At 38.0% G+C, this 16,667-nt stretch overlaps 1 protein-coding gene across 1 annotated transcript in view; it reads right to left on the bottom strand.

Moving 5' to 3' along the window:
* Positions 1–176: 176 nt before the first annotated feature.
* LOC139129631 (adhesion G protein-coupled receptor L4-like) overlaps positions 177–16,667 on the bottom strand; it is a 61,064-nt gene continuing 44,573 nt past the window's right edge. Inside the window, exons 8-20 of the mRNA XM_070695292.1 lie at positions 15,481–15,592; positions 13,371–13,590; positions 12,423–12,561; positions 11,441–11,475; positions 10,026–10,149; positions 9,490–9,593; positions 9,044–9,143; positions 6,410–6,627; positions 5,770–5,836; positions 5,016–5,101; positions 4,353–4,479; positions 3,504–3,653; positions 177–2,693 (exon numbers count right to left, since the gene is read on the bottom strand). Of these exons, the coding sequence (XP_070551393.1) occupies positions 2,604–2,693; positions 3,504–3,653; positions 4,353–4,479; positions 5,016–5,101; positions 5,770–5,836; positions 6,410–6,627; positions 9,044–9,143; positions 9,490–9,593; positions 10,026–10,149; positions 11,441–11,475; positions 12,423–12,561; positions 13,371–13,590; positions 15,481–15,592 (1,572 nt within the window). The 3' untranslated portion in view covers positions 177–2,603. The remainder of the gene's footprint in view (positions 2,694–3,503; positions 3,654–4,352; positions 4,480–5,015; positions 5,102–5,769; positions 5,837–6,409; positions 6,628–9,043; positions 9,144–9,489; positions 9,594–10,025; positions 10,150–11,440; positions 11,476–12,422; positions 12,562–13,370; positions 13,591–15,480; positions 15,593–16,667) is intronic.

Below are 16,667 nucleotides of genomic sequence, written 5' to 3' on the forward strand. Positions count from 1 at the left end.
TGTATGTATGCATGCGTGCATGTATGTATGTATGTATGTATCGGTATAAATACACAAGCACATCCGAGTTCTTTCTGAACGTCTGATCTAAACTTGTTAATATACCTCACATTTTATCACAAGGTTGACCAATGATCAAAATAGGTTATACATGAAAAAAGAGAGTCACGAAAGTTGTTTATTAGGTGACTTTATTGAAATAATTTCGAAAATAGTCAGTCACAATTCTCTTGTACATCGTCGTGAAAACGTTATGGACGGAAAAGAAGGCTTGAAAGATATCACAAACGATACAGATATCGTATCTAAAATTAAAAGGTGACTTCATAGATCTTGTTACTTTACATTTTATAGATAACTACACTGTGCTATTTAATATTCTAGAAATATTCTCGAAATTGACTAAAAGTTGTTTGTATAAGGCAACGATAGTATTTTATTATAAAAATTAGATGAACTAGGTGTTTGTGAGACTTTAGAAATTTTATTAGCAAAGGATGGGGATCGTTAACCATGAACCTAGGGGTACCAAAATGTGACCCATGGTGTGAGGTCATTTATGTCAATTGTTCTCACGTACAAGCTTAAGCGCCCTGTCGTTACCATGACAGCGTTGAAGCGCGCAAGCTGATTTTTTCTGGGTGTAGAGTTTAGGCTTGCATTTTTGTTCGTGTTTTAACTCCTGTACTTAGTGAATTTAAAAAAATAAACCCGCTCAGCCTGTGACATTTCTAAAAGATAAAATACAATGTGTTCAAATTAGTTCTTCATCGGGATGGACTTTAAAGATCAACATGGTATAAGTCAATAAAATACATATCAAGGTTCTGTTCGATAATATTTAGATAATTTCATTTATAATTACATTCAAGCGTGATAATAAATATTGTGAAGCAGCAGATCATAAGGCAGATATGTAAATCACGTGGCATAGTTGTATTTACAGATCCTTCAGCATAGAATTTCTGACGTCATGCATTCCATAAATGAGCGTCCTTCAGAGAACCTTGTACCGAAAATGTTTTCAAAAGTCAGTCAACATAATGAAAAACGATTGTTTAATATTCATATCGTGTTAGCTATTTGAAAATTATGTATTATCATTATATTTTCTGCATCAAAATGACCTGGAAGGCTGTATGGTTTAATCAATGTGTGTAACAAAGCATTGACACTTCAATGAATGCAGCGTCGAGTATTATTTACGAAAACAACCGAGATTAAAAAAAAAACACTTTACATGAACAAAGCGAGGTAAGGCGTTATTAGCAACACATATTCGATAACAGAATTATACATTCATGTAGGTGACGTTTAAGAAATAAAAATAAATCAAAATGGGACTCTATATAACACAAGTAAATGTATACATAAGTACAATACTTTTCTGCCCAAATCATCAATTACACAATCCGTAGCTCAATAATGCACAGCATTTTATACTATTTCACAAGTTAAATAACGCCGATCAAAACATTTAAAATAGAATGAAATTCTGTGTAAGTTCAATATTAGATTTGATCGTATTCACATGTACAAATTTACAAAATCTGAACTCGTCACTCTGTTCGAACCCCTAAAGCCTTTTACGACCATTGTCAGGTCTCTGAGTACGAGTTTCGAATACAACGCCCTCATCGGTTCAACCTTTCAATCTGAATCATTGTTTGTCAGAGCTATGCAAGAATAACGCCTGGTTTGACAGTATTTACTATAGTCCTATATTTGAATTAAATCTTACACATTTGATTGGAGCAGTAATATACAATTTATATTCATTTACTTCGATGAATTGTATTGTAAAAGAAAGTTAACTATCCACCTCACTCGCAGCTCTTCGCAATTTAGTAAAATTCCATTGCACGTTTTTAAATCAACAAGGAAAACAGTGAAAAGGTTTTTTGGTCTTTTCCTACTTTAAAGCATAATGTCGTAGGTGTTCTGAATCAAGCAAGATTCTAGCACAGATATTTAGTTAAATTTAATCAACACACGAGTAAGTATTATAGGAAACGAATGTTTTATATTTTAATTGGAGATATAATTTAGTTTCCAACTTGTTTGTGCATAAAACTTTAAGAAGTATAAATATAAATAATCTGAAAGTCATGATAGAAGTGCCAAGAAATTGCATAAAATGAGTTGGTCTGACAAAATATGTTAAGAATAACAGTTTCTAGCTGCAGATCTAAGGTTACGCATCCACAGTGAAAATTCTCCATGTAAGCATAGACTCTCGAGGGTGCATGGTTTTACCAAATACGCCATTTTATTAATAAATATGCAACTTTCTGGAGCTTTTCATATCAGTCGAATGAATGCCTTTAATGGTGATATTGTGAACACGGATACTGTACGAATCGCCGCGGCATCTATCCGCCCCGGATTTACGTTTTCGTAACCAGCGTGCGTCTTTCTCTTCAGAAGGAAATTGGCTGTGTCTGCTGATTTAGCTTGTTTAAAGAAGCAAAGTAAGCAGTAATGAAGAACAAAAGAGACTTCAGTTGTACCGTGAAGAACATGGGACAACTGGTAACTTCAACAACCACAAGACTTAGTCTGAACTTCAAAGTTTATGAACTATCTTCATAGGAAAGGGATTTTCAGTTCCAAGCTTGTTGTACCTTGTTAAGCCTTGTCTTGGAATCGGTCATTGCAGACTTGTCCGTGCCAGCTGCCGTACAGGTAGTTTCCTTGGAAATAGAGCGTAGAAAAGGTTAGAGATGTGTATGCGTGAGCGGTTCACATTGCATCTTGAAGTTGATACATAGAGGACAACAATGTATAGGAACTTGACACAAGCATGTACCACTGTTCCTTTATTACCTGTTTATCGTATCGATATCGTGTATTCTGTCGTATCGTTTATGTACATGCCTTGTTCAATAACGTTAACAAACCACCCAACATAAACCGACACTTGAAATTCAAAATAGTTGAAACTGCTGCGTTAACTCTATGGGGAAATGATGAAGGTGAAAACTTCACTTACTCACAGACCTTCTATACGAGCCCCACAAGCGATGGGCCAGATATGTATTGGGAAAATGTGAAGTCTGACAATTTATCCTCGAGGTGCATCCTACTTTTAAACTTGAAACATAATTTCGCGCACGAACAGAAAGGAATTAAATTACCACAGCTATTTTTGCATGTTGCATATTTGTAAAATCGACAGCAGAAAGAGTTGGGACGAGATGAAAGTTCCTTATCATGAGTTTACGCTTGGAAACGTTCACGGAATCATTTCTTTCATGATTCTTCACCACAGGCATAGCTATCGTCTTTTATACCTCATCACTGGAGATGATTCACATACTTCCTTTCAGAAACGCGGTCATGTCGTACCATAACAAGCTTTTGGAATTATTACAAACGCTGAAGAAATGCAGGATAAACTCATCAATTCGTCGTTACTTCATGTCACTTAGCGTCTTCTATCTGTCAACGTGACAGAAAGAGTCCACTCTCTCTCTTCTGAAATATCATGGCGGGAAAATTACCTGATTAACGTTTGACGTCATCGTCTTCGAATCCGAGGAGGAGGACGAGGGGTACGAGGATGTTTTGAAAGCGAGGCCGCCTCGCTTTCGATTCCAGGCGTTCCTCACTTCATCATTGAGGACGCAGTGAAAGATGAAGACGGCAAAGCCCTGAAAAGCCGAATAGAACGTCTTTAAAGGACGACACGTTCGTGTTTTCCCGAAAGTTAATGAATTATTCAAGATGCTGACCCACGACGAATAGAGGACATAGACGCAGGCAGATGGAGGATTACCAGACAATGAAAAGTTGTCAATCTCTCAGCCGATTTATCAATTTGGGCGATTGTATCCACAGGGACGTGCCTACACAAGGCAATCAATGTGAACGTGCAATTCGAAAATTGGATGTTTCAAAGAAGCGATAGTTCTCATGCAACTGAGTGTGGATAATCAGTTGAATTATGCACGGGCCGTGACAAGTGCTGACATACGCTATGATATGCCGTCATATTGAACAGTTCCCTAGGGGTGCTAAAGCTTTGAAAGTGCCAAATTCGAGCGTGTTAAGATATGCATCAGGTTCTTCGAATTCTGAACGGAGCCATTTGCTTCTCTAATTTGCGACGAGCAAAATCTATCAGAAAAGTTGTCATTACAAAATTGAAAAGAAACTCGACACTTTAATTGACATTTCACGGGCAATTTAAAACCCTTCCCATCAATGGCAGAATGGTTACTGCTACTGATCAAACAACAAAAAACATGATCATTCCATCGTTTAATTTTACAGGCGACACAGCTTCAAAATTTAAATCAATAGTAGACATTGGACTTTTTTCTGAGAAAAGTGAATGTTTGAAATATCACCTGGGTTGAATTGAAGATGACGAAGAGGTACTGGAAAAAGATGGTGTGTTGACTGAAGGAAAAGACGCCAAACAGCCAGGTTAGACCGAGTATTGGTAACAACATTACTCCAGCCCGGAGACCAGATCTGCGATGAAATAGGCAAAAATTTCATAATTCAGTTTGCTTATCGCTGCACCACAGTATGGGGGCGTTTCGTTTCATTCTATACGGTACAAGGCATAGCTGCTTCATGCATAGTTGTAGATACACGCACAATCTAACCCGCTCGTAGAAAGATGTCACTCACGTTAACATCCGACTTGAATAAATAAGCCTATTAACTCGATTAACCTCGTCCGAGCGACCACCTCTGTTGAGTTCAACCTCGATCACGACCTATTTAAACAGCGGCAAAACAGCAAGGCGGTTCGAGCAAGGAACAGTTAATTGGAGTCTAGACCATTGGCTCCTGTTCAATCGTTCGAGACGGTCTAATTACAGCAGGAGAAATCAATGCCTTTTCAGCTTTCTATTTTCAACACTTAGCAAGGTTTTTCTGTCAGGATTAATTTCTTTTTGATAAATTCGTACAGTACAGTACAGTCACGGTTATTTACACTTCCTGTGACATCGACAAGAAGACGAAAGAACGATGAGCTATATTAAATTTTCAATATTTACTTGATTTTCTCGGAGTCTGATTTCTTAGCAGTTGCTCGGATAGACAGGAATGCTTTCATGACAGCTATTAATACCACGCTGTTTACCTGAAAAAGGCAATTATATATATATATATATATATATATATATATATATATATATATATATATATGCATACATTCAGACAGAAGACATACACACATAGATAGATACATAGATAGATACACAGATACATAGATAGATACACACATAGATAGATAGATACATAGATAGATACATAGATAGATAGATTGGCCGAGACAGGTGGTAGACACTCATCTATACGTCCATTTCTTTCAGATTTTTGCTGTTTGTCGTGTCGTACTTTTCTTCTATTATTTTCAGACATGCGATCTAACAATTAGCAAACATACAACATACATTACGCTTCCTTCATTTTGTCAAGGGCCAGCTTGGCGAGTGTACCGAGCTTAATTAAACTCACGACATGAGGGCATGAAAATGTGAAATAGAAAGAATTTCTAAAATAGAAACACACTTACACTTTTTTGATGTGATTTCTGAAGTATATACAAAATCGTGTCACAAGAGCACTAAACATATGATTGTCGTATATTCACAAAAAATGTTTTCTTTTGTCTTTCACTTGTGTATTATTAGATAAATGCTGAAACTCAATTGGTGAAATCACACTTTCTGTGATAGAATAAATACCTTACTTTATCATTTTGCTGTTGTTTTAATTTCATGTTAATAATATTTTAATTATACTGACCAGTATGACGAACACAGCGGGACCAATGAAGGCAAATATATGACCGTCATCATTGGAGAGCCAACAGCTGTAAAAGAGAAACTACGGGCTGTGATATATGTCAACCATGTCACTAACAATCTCTCAAGGACATAATTGTGCATTTAATAGGATATCATGCAGTGCATTTCAAATGAACTGCAAAGGAAAAACGGGTTTTTGTGTCGTTTCGTCGCAATTTACTCGTCGCTATGGCAACCCGTCAGCACCAACAGGTGACTGTTTTAATTTGTGATCAAATTGCGACGCGGTTCCTGATCACTTTCTTTGGTGAGAAAATCAGACTGAGGATTTTACGATGGAAAATATGGAATATTACTAAACAATTTTCAAATAGACAAATTATATGCTACACTCTCACTATAACGTGTCTGTAATTACGTTCTGGAACATCCATTTTGTAGCTAGTAAAGACATTATTTTATTCTTCAACATACAAATTATGAAAATGATACACGGAATCGTGGTAGAGCAAAAATGAAAAGAGGAAACTAGACCAGTTCATTATTGAGAAAATTTCACGTTCAATGCCAGCTGTGTGAATCGATAGCTACGATTTCGACGGACATCATACTGATTCATTATCTGTTGCCAAACTTACAATTTGCTCGTTCCGTAATTCTCCAGTCCCGTCGCCATGGAGACGCCCACGATGAACAACGGCAGCAGGTATCCGACGCAGTAGAACGACACGAGACGATAGCGACCGTGGCACATGTTCCGAACCTTGACGAAGAGTTGTATGCCCTGTGCTAACATCCAGTGGAAGACGGTCAGGTAGAAATAGTGTAATAGCACGGCAACTATCTGGCACACTGTCTAGATATTATAAAGATTAAAAAAATCTGTCATTATATCGTGTATTCCTACTGGACTCCCAACACTGTGAAACTACAGAGCTATAAATGCGCTCGACAACGAAACGAACACACTAAACTTGGCTAAACTCTCGCCTTGCTCACGAAAACGTTTAACAAGTCTTTTTCATGATCCAGAAAAAACAAAAAAAAATCAAAACACGCCAAAAGTCACCGACCACATATGAAGATTAGAAAAACAAATTACCTCAAATTTGTTACAATTCAAAATTCAAAATGGTCGCCATCCCCTGTGTTAGCTCTACAGGGAAAATTACGTGACTATCAATTTTCAGAAAAGTCTGAGACTTCATTCTTATTTAGTCTTCAAACGAGTCAATAGAATAGGCAACGTATGGCAACAATTTCGGTGTCCACAGCACTGTCCACGGGGCGTCTTCGATCTTATTGAGTCACATAATCTTGATGTCCTGCCTTTTTTGAATTGTGGATTTCATTTACACAACAACTCATGAAGTGTTTACAGTTCCTCGAGACATCGTTTACGAGCAATTATTTCTGCCACACTCACTCGGACTTTTAATGTCGCCACGACGAGTTTCCATCATCTTGAGTTTGGTATTAAAATTCGTGGTTCGATTCACACGAGAAGATAAATATACCAGATTCCATAGAGGTTTTCATACAACTGATCTACATACATATGATAAACATTCAACGGCTTGCAATCATTCGCTATATGGTAGACGTTCCAGTCACTTGATTTGCCATCTATTTTGTTGAGAATCACAGCCTTTGTAGGCTCGAAATATGACATTTCGATTTCACCATCTTCGAAAAGAAATCCAAAGAGATATTTGATATGTGTGATTGGTGAAGATATGTTGATTTAACGCCGACACTTGGACGAGTTCGTCATAGTTTTCATCTCTGCTCATTCGCATATCATGAGAGCTTTTTTTATCTATCGTCGTAAACCATACGCCTCTTTACGGCAACAGCTCAGCGCTATCCGTTAAGAGATTTTTGCGTAGGTCAGCGGAGCGGAAATTATTGCTCTGGCTCGCGAGAATGTTTTTATCTCTCTCTCTCTCTCTCTCTCTCTCTCTCTCTCTCTCTCTCTCTCTCTCTCTCTCGTCTTCAACCATCAGAAATGTGCTGGTTTTTCGACAAAAAAGAAAAATGTCAGGTCTAGGATTTGATATGAGAGCCTTCAGAATAAAGTCGCCTGTTCCATTCGTCTATTGGAACTTACTCCGTTCTCCTTTATTTATCGTCATCGGCTTCACGTTTGACAGTCTATCCAGAGTACTTCGATAAAATTGCACAGCCGATCACCAGCGGATATATATTTACACCACGATTTCAGATTGAGCATCGCGTCATGTAGTTTGGAACTGTCAAGGCGGGAAAATCATGAAATAATACAAGCGGAAATGGGAATTCTGTGACGTGAGCTTTACACTCTACTTCCTCTCCATTCGTCACACCATACGATTCTCAAGTATCACCTTCTTTGCGGCCTTTGATAAAAGTGCTTCTGTCTCGCGTCGCACCGACGTGAGTGGTTTACTCTGTGCACTGACCTACTTTAAGCGTGATTAGTGAGCGCGCACATCCAAAAATAGAAAGTGTCAAAAAAGGCTACGACCGAATTGAGACGGACGTGCCGCGCATCTGGGATTGCATTTCACTCAAAAACGAAGGGTGTGCAACGAGTGGCTCTTTAGAAAGTGCTCGCCATGCGAAATCACAGACAAGTGTCATCCCAGCTGTGCCCCGATCCCCTATCCCGCTTTAATTATGGCGAATTGACGGAAATGTTGACTGATGTCTCTATTACGTTTTTTTATTTGATCTTCATTTGTTAGGAAATGCACGAGGACACTTCCTAGCTAACTTATCAAGGTAAAATGCAAAATATATTTTATGAGTTCATTATATTCAGTCACGAACTCTGAATGCGATTTGATTTCAAGAGCCCTGCTTGCCCTCTTAGACATATTTTTCATTAAAAAACCTGTATAATCTGTCAAATCACAAATGTTAAAGAGACAAGTCAAATCTTTCATTGGAATCTCATTTCGGCATTTTTTTTTTCAAATTCACTGATCAAGCGTTTCGGCAGTAACACATGCAAACGTGTTGCTGAATTCAATGAGGAGTTAAGCTATACAACCCTTTTCGGTTCAATGGAATGAACTGCTGACTTGGTTGGGACGGACATGTAATTTTCAAGCGCCGCAATCTGGATACTAAGCTTATCTCGCATCGTGTCACAAGAAGACGTTGTAGTCTGACGGATTATACGCGGTACGGTGACGCTGATAATCCGTTAAAAGGGTTCAATTATTCAGATAAATGCTAAAACCCGAAAATCATAAACTATTAAAGAAAATTCGGGATGATGTTTTTACCTGATTGGAGGTTGCCTCAATTCCCGCCAAGAATGTAATCTGCGCGGCGGCTAAAACTGCCGACAGATTCATCAGAATTAAGAACCTCTCAGATCTAAATCTGAAAAAACCCAGATAAGACACGAAATGATAAGATAACGCAGACATAGCATCATTTGAAGTAAACGCAAATAATGGAAAAGTGATGACTAATACTTGAATATGCCACTCATGCTTTTTCTCTTTTTGCAGACAAATTGGCGCCAAATTCTCTGCAAAGCAAGATCGGCAGACGATGGTTTGCAAAGTTTAAAATATCGACACCTGGTGCAATGTAGGTTACCAAATATTGATTGGTGCAGTAGAATTACAGTAAGGGTTAGAGGTCAACTTAAATACACAATCCAAATGATTATCAGAACACATTATTCTTAATTAACCTGATTGTTATTTTCTTTCAATCTCACCTGAAATATATGATGGATGTAAGTGTGAGTAATATTCCCATAATGCTCAACGCAGATCCTATGTAGGTGAGAACACTTAGTATGGTAGTGTGAACGCCAAGATCCTGTAGGTGGGAATTGCATGTAGTGAGTGCATGGTTTAATCAAAGTAAGTTGATGTATTAGTTTGAGAATAATGCAAACCAATCTTTGACATTGTCATTGTCTCTGTATACCTTTTTCTCTGTCTGTCTGTCGTCTATCTGCATGTCGACCTGTCTGTCAGTCTGTCTGTCTGTCTGTCTGTCTGTCTGTCTGTCTGTCTCTCTCTCTCTCTCTCTCTCTCTCTCTCTCTCTCTCTCTCTCTCTCTCTCTCTCTCTCTCTCTCGGAACGTGCCTCCAGCGAGTCTTAACTTTGCTGCAACGAATGTATAACTTACAGGACTTACAGGAAATGCGAGGATGAGGCGTCACACGATACTCAAAATATTATGGCCGGAAAACGTTTGTTGGAATTAAGCAAATTTAACTAGTGAGTGATTTGATCATCGGCTTACGGATACATCCACAGGCATCATCAATATTGCAAAGTTTGTGAGATGCGACCAACTGCATTTCACGTAATCGGCGGTTAATTCGTCCATCCGGGAACCGCGGGAAGACCAGCTAGGCACAGGTTGGCTGCAAATGTTCGAATCCAAAAATTAACTTTTTAATTTTAATTTATATGTTTTCTGTGGACAGAGAAATTTGCACAAGATAACTTTCAACATCTATATTGCAGTCGAACTCATGGCCATCTTGCATGGATAATTATAACGAACTCATGATTTTACCATGCATTACTTTTGGTAAGTTTAAAATATGATTCGTTCATTTCAGCAAAACATGACATTTTGGCTTGCATTCTCTTTTAGGGAATTTAGAGAAAAGTCTGTTCATTTGGTAATTTAAGATGCCGTTAATATTTCGATCGAATGTTTACAAGCTAGCATCTAGTCTACAATGACTGCTGTTGACCAACGTAAGACGAGTTCAAACTAAACTTTACGCTTCCCTATACTTACTACACCTAAGATGCCTTTGTCACCTATCAACTTGCTGGTTGCAATGATAATCCGAATATGCTAAAAACAACATGTAGCTTGTTGAAAGTAATTTACAGTACGACATGACACGACATGGCAAGACAAGAAATGACAAAAGATAACATGACATGATATGACATGACGTGACATGACGTGACGTGATGTGACATCATGATGATATGGCGAGCATGGCGTGACATGACGTAAAATCATGATACGGTATGTACGATGTGGAATAGATAAAGCTATAAAATAAGTTTTGTACACTGTTGCAGTTTTGAAAAGCAAATAAATGAAAGCAAATAGTATTACAATGTCTCATGTGTTAAATTGCATTGGGCAGAACATGCGCACTCGGATTTCTTTACAGTGAAAGTTATGCATACGTTAGAAATTATTAAATACGTGAACTTTTTTCCGATGATTCTGTCATAATGGTTCACTAAAGCTGATAGAATGACTTGTTTACATAAACGATTATAGTAATGATATCTATAAGGCCCCTCTTCATTTTTTCTTGCTCTCGTTATTAAACCGGAATAGTAGTAATTATTGTTATCTCTTCATGCTAATAATTGTTTTTACTTCTATCCCTGAAAACCAATTGAATGATCAATTAAAGCATTCAATAAATTTGTTCCTGTTTGTCTTCAACGTACATTGCAGTGACTTTGGGATTTTTGTAGATGGTATATGGTTTTGTTGTCGACTTACCCTTAGTCTGTCACAACTTACCATACTGCTCTATGTTTACAAAGATTTATCAACTATGTTTACTGGCGTTGAAATTGGTAAGACGGATGTGAAAGATGTTCCTCGGGTTACGGGAAACAAATAGTTTTGTTTAATTTCAGTTCGCGATATTACCTTGAAAAAATACTCACCGAAAATCGATGAAGGCACAGCGCGGTTCTTCAGTCTAAAGTGAACAAAGAAATATATGATATAATTACATGTACACAGCAAAGAAAAAAAAATCGCTGCCTCGACAAACAATGTATCAAACCTGTTGTACAGGTCGGGTCACCGTTTGGTAGAACCTTGTTGTGACTGAACGTGTTCTGTATACACTGTTGTTAAAACACTGCTGTTTAACACTGAATTATATCCGTCATATTCTGCATGTTACATCATTTTTATCGTTAGGACTGTGTACACTTCTGTGGACACAGCCCTGTCAAATAGGAGCCATTATTTTTACGTTGTCACACATTTATTTGTGTGAATACATGTATCATGGGAAAGACACAATGTTAGCATATTTAACTCACAATCTTGAAGTCTTGCTAACTAAAAGATCATGGATTCAGGCTCTGTGACATCACTACAGATAGGCCATTACCCATAAACTGATGATTCATATCTTGTTTACAGCTCATGTGCAGTCAGAAATCACATTCAACTAAATATCAGACATGTTTCAGGCCTACATGCATATATATCTGAATTTCTGTCTAACTTTATTTTCAAACTTGCAACAGGCGCTTGTTTACATGACTTATTACAGATACCCATAAAACCAAGTTACAGTCATGTCTTTAAACAGGTTTGACGTTTATCTAGCTGTTAAAGAAGTCGCCGACAATATTCAATGAAAGTTGATGTCAATCAACGGTAATGTCACGTGACATTTGTGATTGCAGTATTCCAAATTGCAACGACGAATTTCATTCATCGCGTTTACTGTAATCGTCAATCCCCCAAACACCGTGACATACACACCATACACAAAACCAAACAAATTGCAGGTACTGTTTTCAATTCATGCCTTCATATTCCTCTCAGACGACATAAAATTGCTCTTGAAACACGAAATGAGAACCATCTGGTGATCCGACTGCAGAATTAAACAAGATATGTACTTACCTCTCCATGTGACGTAATCGTCACGTGTTTTGTCTTGACTGGATAATTTGTCGACGGTGATTTCACAGACTCGAAATCCGGATACAGCGACATTGCGATGATGTCACTATTGACAGATGTGTGTTGGTAGCTTTGACGACTGAAGATTGAAGGGGAAGTTTTAGGGTTTTTGTAAAACATGCATTTTAGAAAATGTTATTTCGTACTTGGCTATTGTAACGGGGTTTTGTAAGATGGACATTTAATGGCGTATTTTGTGTGCTTTAAGATAGAACACGCCGTGGACGGATATACTGACATTAATACTTTTACAAAACTGTTTTGTACGTTGGGACTGATTTTGAAGCTCATTAAATACATGAAATTTTCTCCCACCAATTATCCCCTGAGTGTTAACATAGGGATGATGGCCATTTGGAATATCAAGAGTCGGTAAAATATTGGGCAATTCATTTCTCTACTATAACATTTTGCACGGTGCCTGATCTCTATTCTTGATTTGCAAAGGAAATGATTAAAAATATTCTCATAAAAAATCAAAGCAAAAATTTAAGTTTTCAATGACGAAATGAATAACGAATAATGTTGAATAATGTTTTAATGAATAATGTTGTTTTAGCTTGGTTTTAATATCACGTGGACCTAAGGGATTTTTCATGTGAAATTTCGAAAGTAGGCCTACCTCAGCGCTCCATATAACTGAATCATACATGCGCCACGAATGTGCTAAGCGACGTCTGTCAGTGGTACAAGCCTCTTCCATTAGACCGTGGCATACACGCTGACAAAAATGTCTCGGTAAATCAACAGCTTAGTAACAAACCATTCATGTTACACTTAACATACAGCAGGACTCAATATCTCTGTTTGCCGTTGATTGGCCAGCCACGCACTCGCTCAGCCAGACGTAAATATTAGCCATATTACAGAAACGAAGAGTGCACTCACCTCGACTTCGTCTCCAGTTCAAATGTCTGGTTTTCCATCAGCAGCGAGTGTAAGGTCTTATACCTCGACACGACGATTGTCACTTGCCCGATGTCTGACCCATCGATCGCCGAGGCCGAGATTTCAATGTAGGAGCCCACATCCGACGGGGCATCCGGCAAATCACCGCCATACCGGAAGCCGTCGAAACTTTCGAGTTCAAAGGTCGCAGCTTGCATCTCTGTGTGAAAAGAAGTGCGCGAAATTGTTACAGTCTGCTGAGTACAGTGGCAAACATTTTATCGAAAATACGTGCCATGAATAGGGACTCGGAGTTTTGACAAGTAACCATATAGGGCTGCTACTCAAAATGAAAAATTGAAGAGAAGCCGCAAATAGGTAATTACATTCCCTTGAAAAGAGACAATATGTCGGCACTCTGTCATACTGTCCCACGCGTCCAATTCTAAGGCTTTGAAAATATTCCATACAATGCTTGCGTGCCACTTTCAGATACATTTAAAAACATTACAACAATATAGGGAGACGTTTGTAATTAATTCTTTACTCAGGAAAATTACATTTTTAAAAGAAAAGAAGCTTTTTAAGCATACATACTCTCGGAATAATAAGTTTTACAACCAATGCCGGATTTTGTCCACAGGGAAGTTGATGTACTCTGACAGAGATATTCTGCTCAATACAAACTGAGATCTTTGTATTTGACCCTATGAATTTTTTTCTTTAAGCCACAATAGCCGCAAATGTGTAATAAACCGATCTCAAATATCCTGATTTCCCTGAGCTTCCTTTGAATAAGATCCGTCAAAGACTGAAAAAGTGTATAGCACTGTCCATAAGTGTCGAAATTGACAGGTAAATTCTAAAGTTTTAACATTATTTTAGATTTCCGCTATTTCTAAAAACTAATCATGTGACAGAGGAATAAAGATTATGACATCAAATTGCCGGTCATTGTGTGTGGTGCATTCAAGACAAAGGCATCATGCGTGCATGAAATACAGCAGTTTTTGTACTTCTCCGTGGGTGCGCTTTTTACGAATGGGGCAGCCGTTTAATTTCTAAGCAATTAAAACATGTACGCATGGTCCAAATCGGCGAGTAGTGATTCTTCTATACACGTCCTTCGGTTAGCACATTTACATGAACCAACTTTGGTTTGAAAATAAAATCATGAAAATAACGCACAAAATTCCAAGCTATTCGGGCCTTTACGTGTGTTTTTATGCACAAGACTCTTTCAGTCCCTTCATTATTCGAACTGTGGTTATTACAAAAATAGGTTGGGTGGCCCCATATACGTTAAAGTGAGGGTATATGGGTTACAGAGAACATCAAAGTTTGTAAAGGAACAGCCCCCACAAGTGTAGTCTAGAAACATATCCAAGAAATGGTAGCTATATATTTCGCTGCATGATCTTGTCTGCCATCATGCAGAATGTTTCAGTCATTTGGATCGAAAAGCCAAAGTCAAACGTCAACAATCTTCGAATCCAATTTTCTAATAAAAGTAATACGGATAATGTGCAGTTGTTGTCAGTGGACCGACTGGATGTTTTCATTATTATATTACCATGCCTTGTCCGTCGCATTTTAATTGGTCGAGCTGAACCACGTGACTGACCATAAATACACAGTAATGGTTTGTTTACATGCCCGTGAATTTGAATAATAACATTAACATCGTAACTTTACAGCTAAAACGAAAACTGTGTTTTGTACATAAATTACAAAACAAAATTGAGTACTTTAGAGCAAGTTTAGACACTTTTTATCCAAAAAAATATCCGGATTTACAACATTTTTTAAGGTGCGCGTGACAATGCGACGCGTATTGCAAAATTTCTGGGGCCCGTTGTCTTTCGCGTCGGATATTTTCGTAAATTTTGACGGTTTTCTTTTGGTTCGTTTATAATATAATGGAAATAACATACTCCTCCCTTACAATTAACGTTTGTTTATTGGCTCGGGCGAGAGGAAAGCCAAAATATAACGGACCGGGCTTTCCTCTCGCCCTTACCATAGCTAAATGTTAATGGTCAGGGCGTCGTCCGTTATTTCTATTATAACTGTCTATGTAATTTTCGTAAATTGTCAAAACTTTACTCACCAATGTTTTGTGCGTTGAGAGCAAGCGACTCAGTCGTGTCGGATTCCTGGAGAAGATTACCAATTATTTCAGCAATGGCATCGACATTCTTGACGATTTCAAAAACTCCCATCTGGTGGGGACAGAATAATGACATCTCTTTCAGAGCGATATTGCATTTTGAGACAGTCTAGCAGCGATTACTTTTTAGCCCTCACATGATTGCAACTATGTGGGCAATGGTTAACGTCGGCCTCCGAATGCTCCGAATGAAACAAAACAAAGCATTAAACAATAAGCCCCGATAATGTCACATCTAACAAGTGAATACTATAGGCTTTATTTCTCATCCTGGCGAGCGTCGTTCTGGTCTACTGGGTCACGTTAGTCCTTTTCTTCACATCCGCTTGGAAACAACACACAATTGGAGAATTGACACTGAGTTACGTTTCCTAGAAAATGTTAATATTGAATATCTGTAGAATCACATGCGCACTGTATAGTTCTGTTAAGTCAATCACTGTTGTCCACTTGCTTGGCAATCAAAAATTAACGCTGTACGTAAACAAACAGACAGACAGACAGACAGACAGACAGACGGACAGACAGACAGACAGACAGACAAGAAACTTGAAGACTGAAAGAAAAAAAAACAAGCAACAATAAACACAAATAGAAATAGAAGGCGTGTCACCAAACCACCTTTTTAAGAGATTCAGGACGAGAAAAAAATCAATATTTTTGATCTCTTTTATACTTTTATGCTTCATTATTGGGACGTCACGAGCTATTGTGTTTTGGCTCAGATTCCATTTAATGCTGCGTGGCTCGGCGTACATTCCAACTGACTTTTAGAAAAGCAATTTACCTTTCAGCCACTCAGACTATACTCAAGCTTAACACGTCATGAAAAACAAGCGGTATCTTTCCCTTTCAGCTGAGGTGAGCAATGTCGAGTGCATACAAAAATAACGCTGGTCATTAGCGAATCGCTGATTTCTATACTTCCCAGATGAAAAACGGCTTCATTTCAACCAACAGAGTGTAAGTTCGTTTTCTAACTGATGTCCATTCTTCTATTTGTGTGTCTGCTTCTTAAACCTCTAGCGCTTTTATCAATGCTATTAGCATCCATGAACTCTGCATTGTTTCCTGGAGTTATATGGCTTCTCATGGAAGAGCTTTAAGTGAAAACCACCTGTTACAGA

Source organism: Ptychodera flava, chromosome 3 (assembly GCF_041260155.1).
Source record: "Ptychodera flava strain L36383 chromosome 3, AS_Pfla_20210202, whole genome shotgun sequence".
Lineage (NCBI taxonomy): Eukaryota > Metazoa > Hemichordata > Enteropneusta > Ptychoderidae > Ptychodera > Ptychodera flava.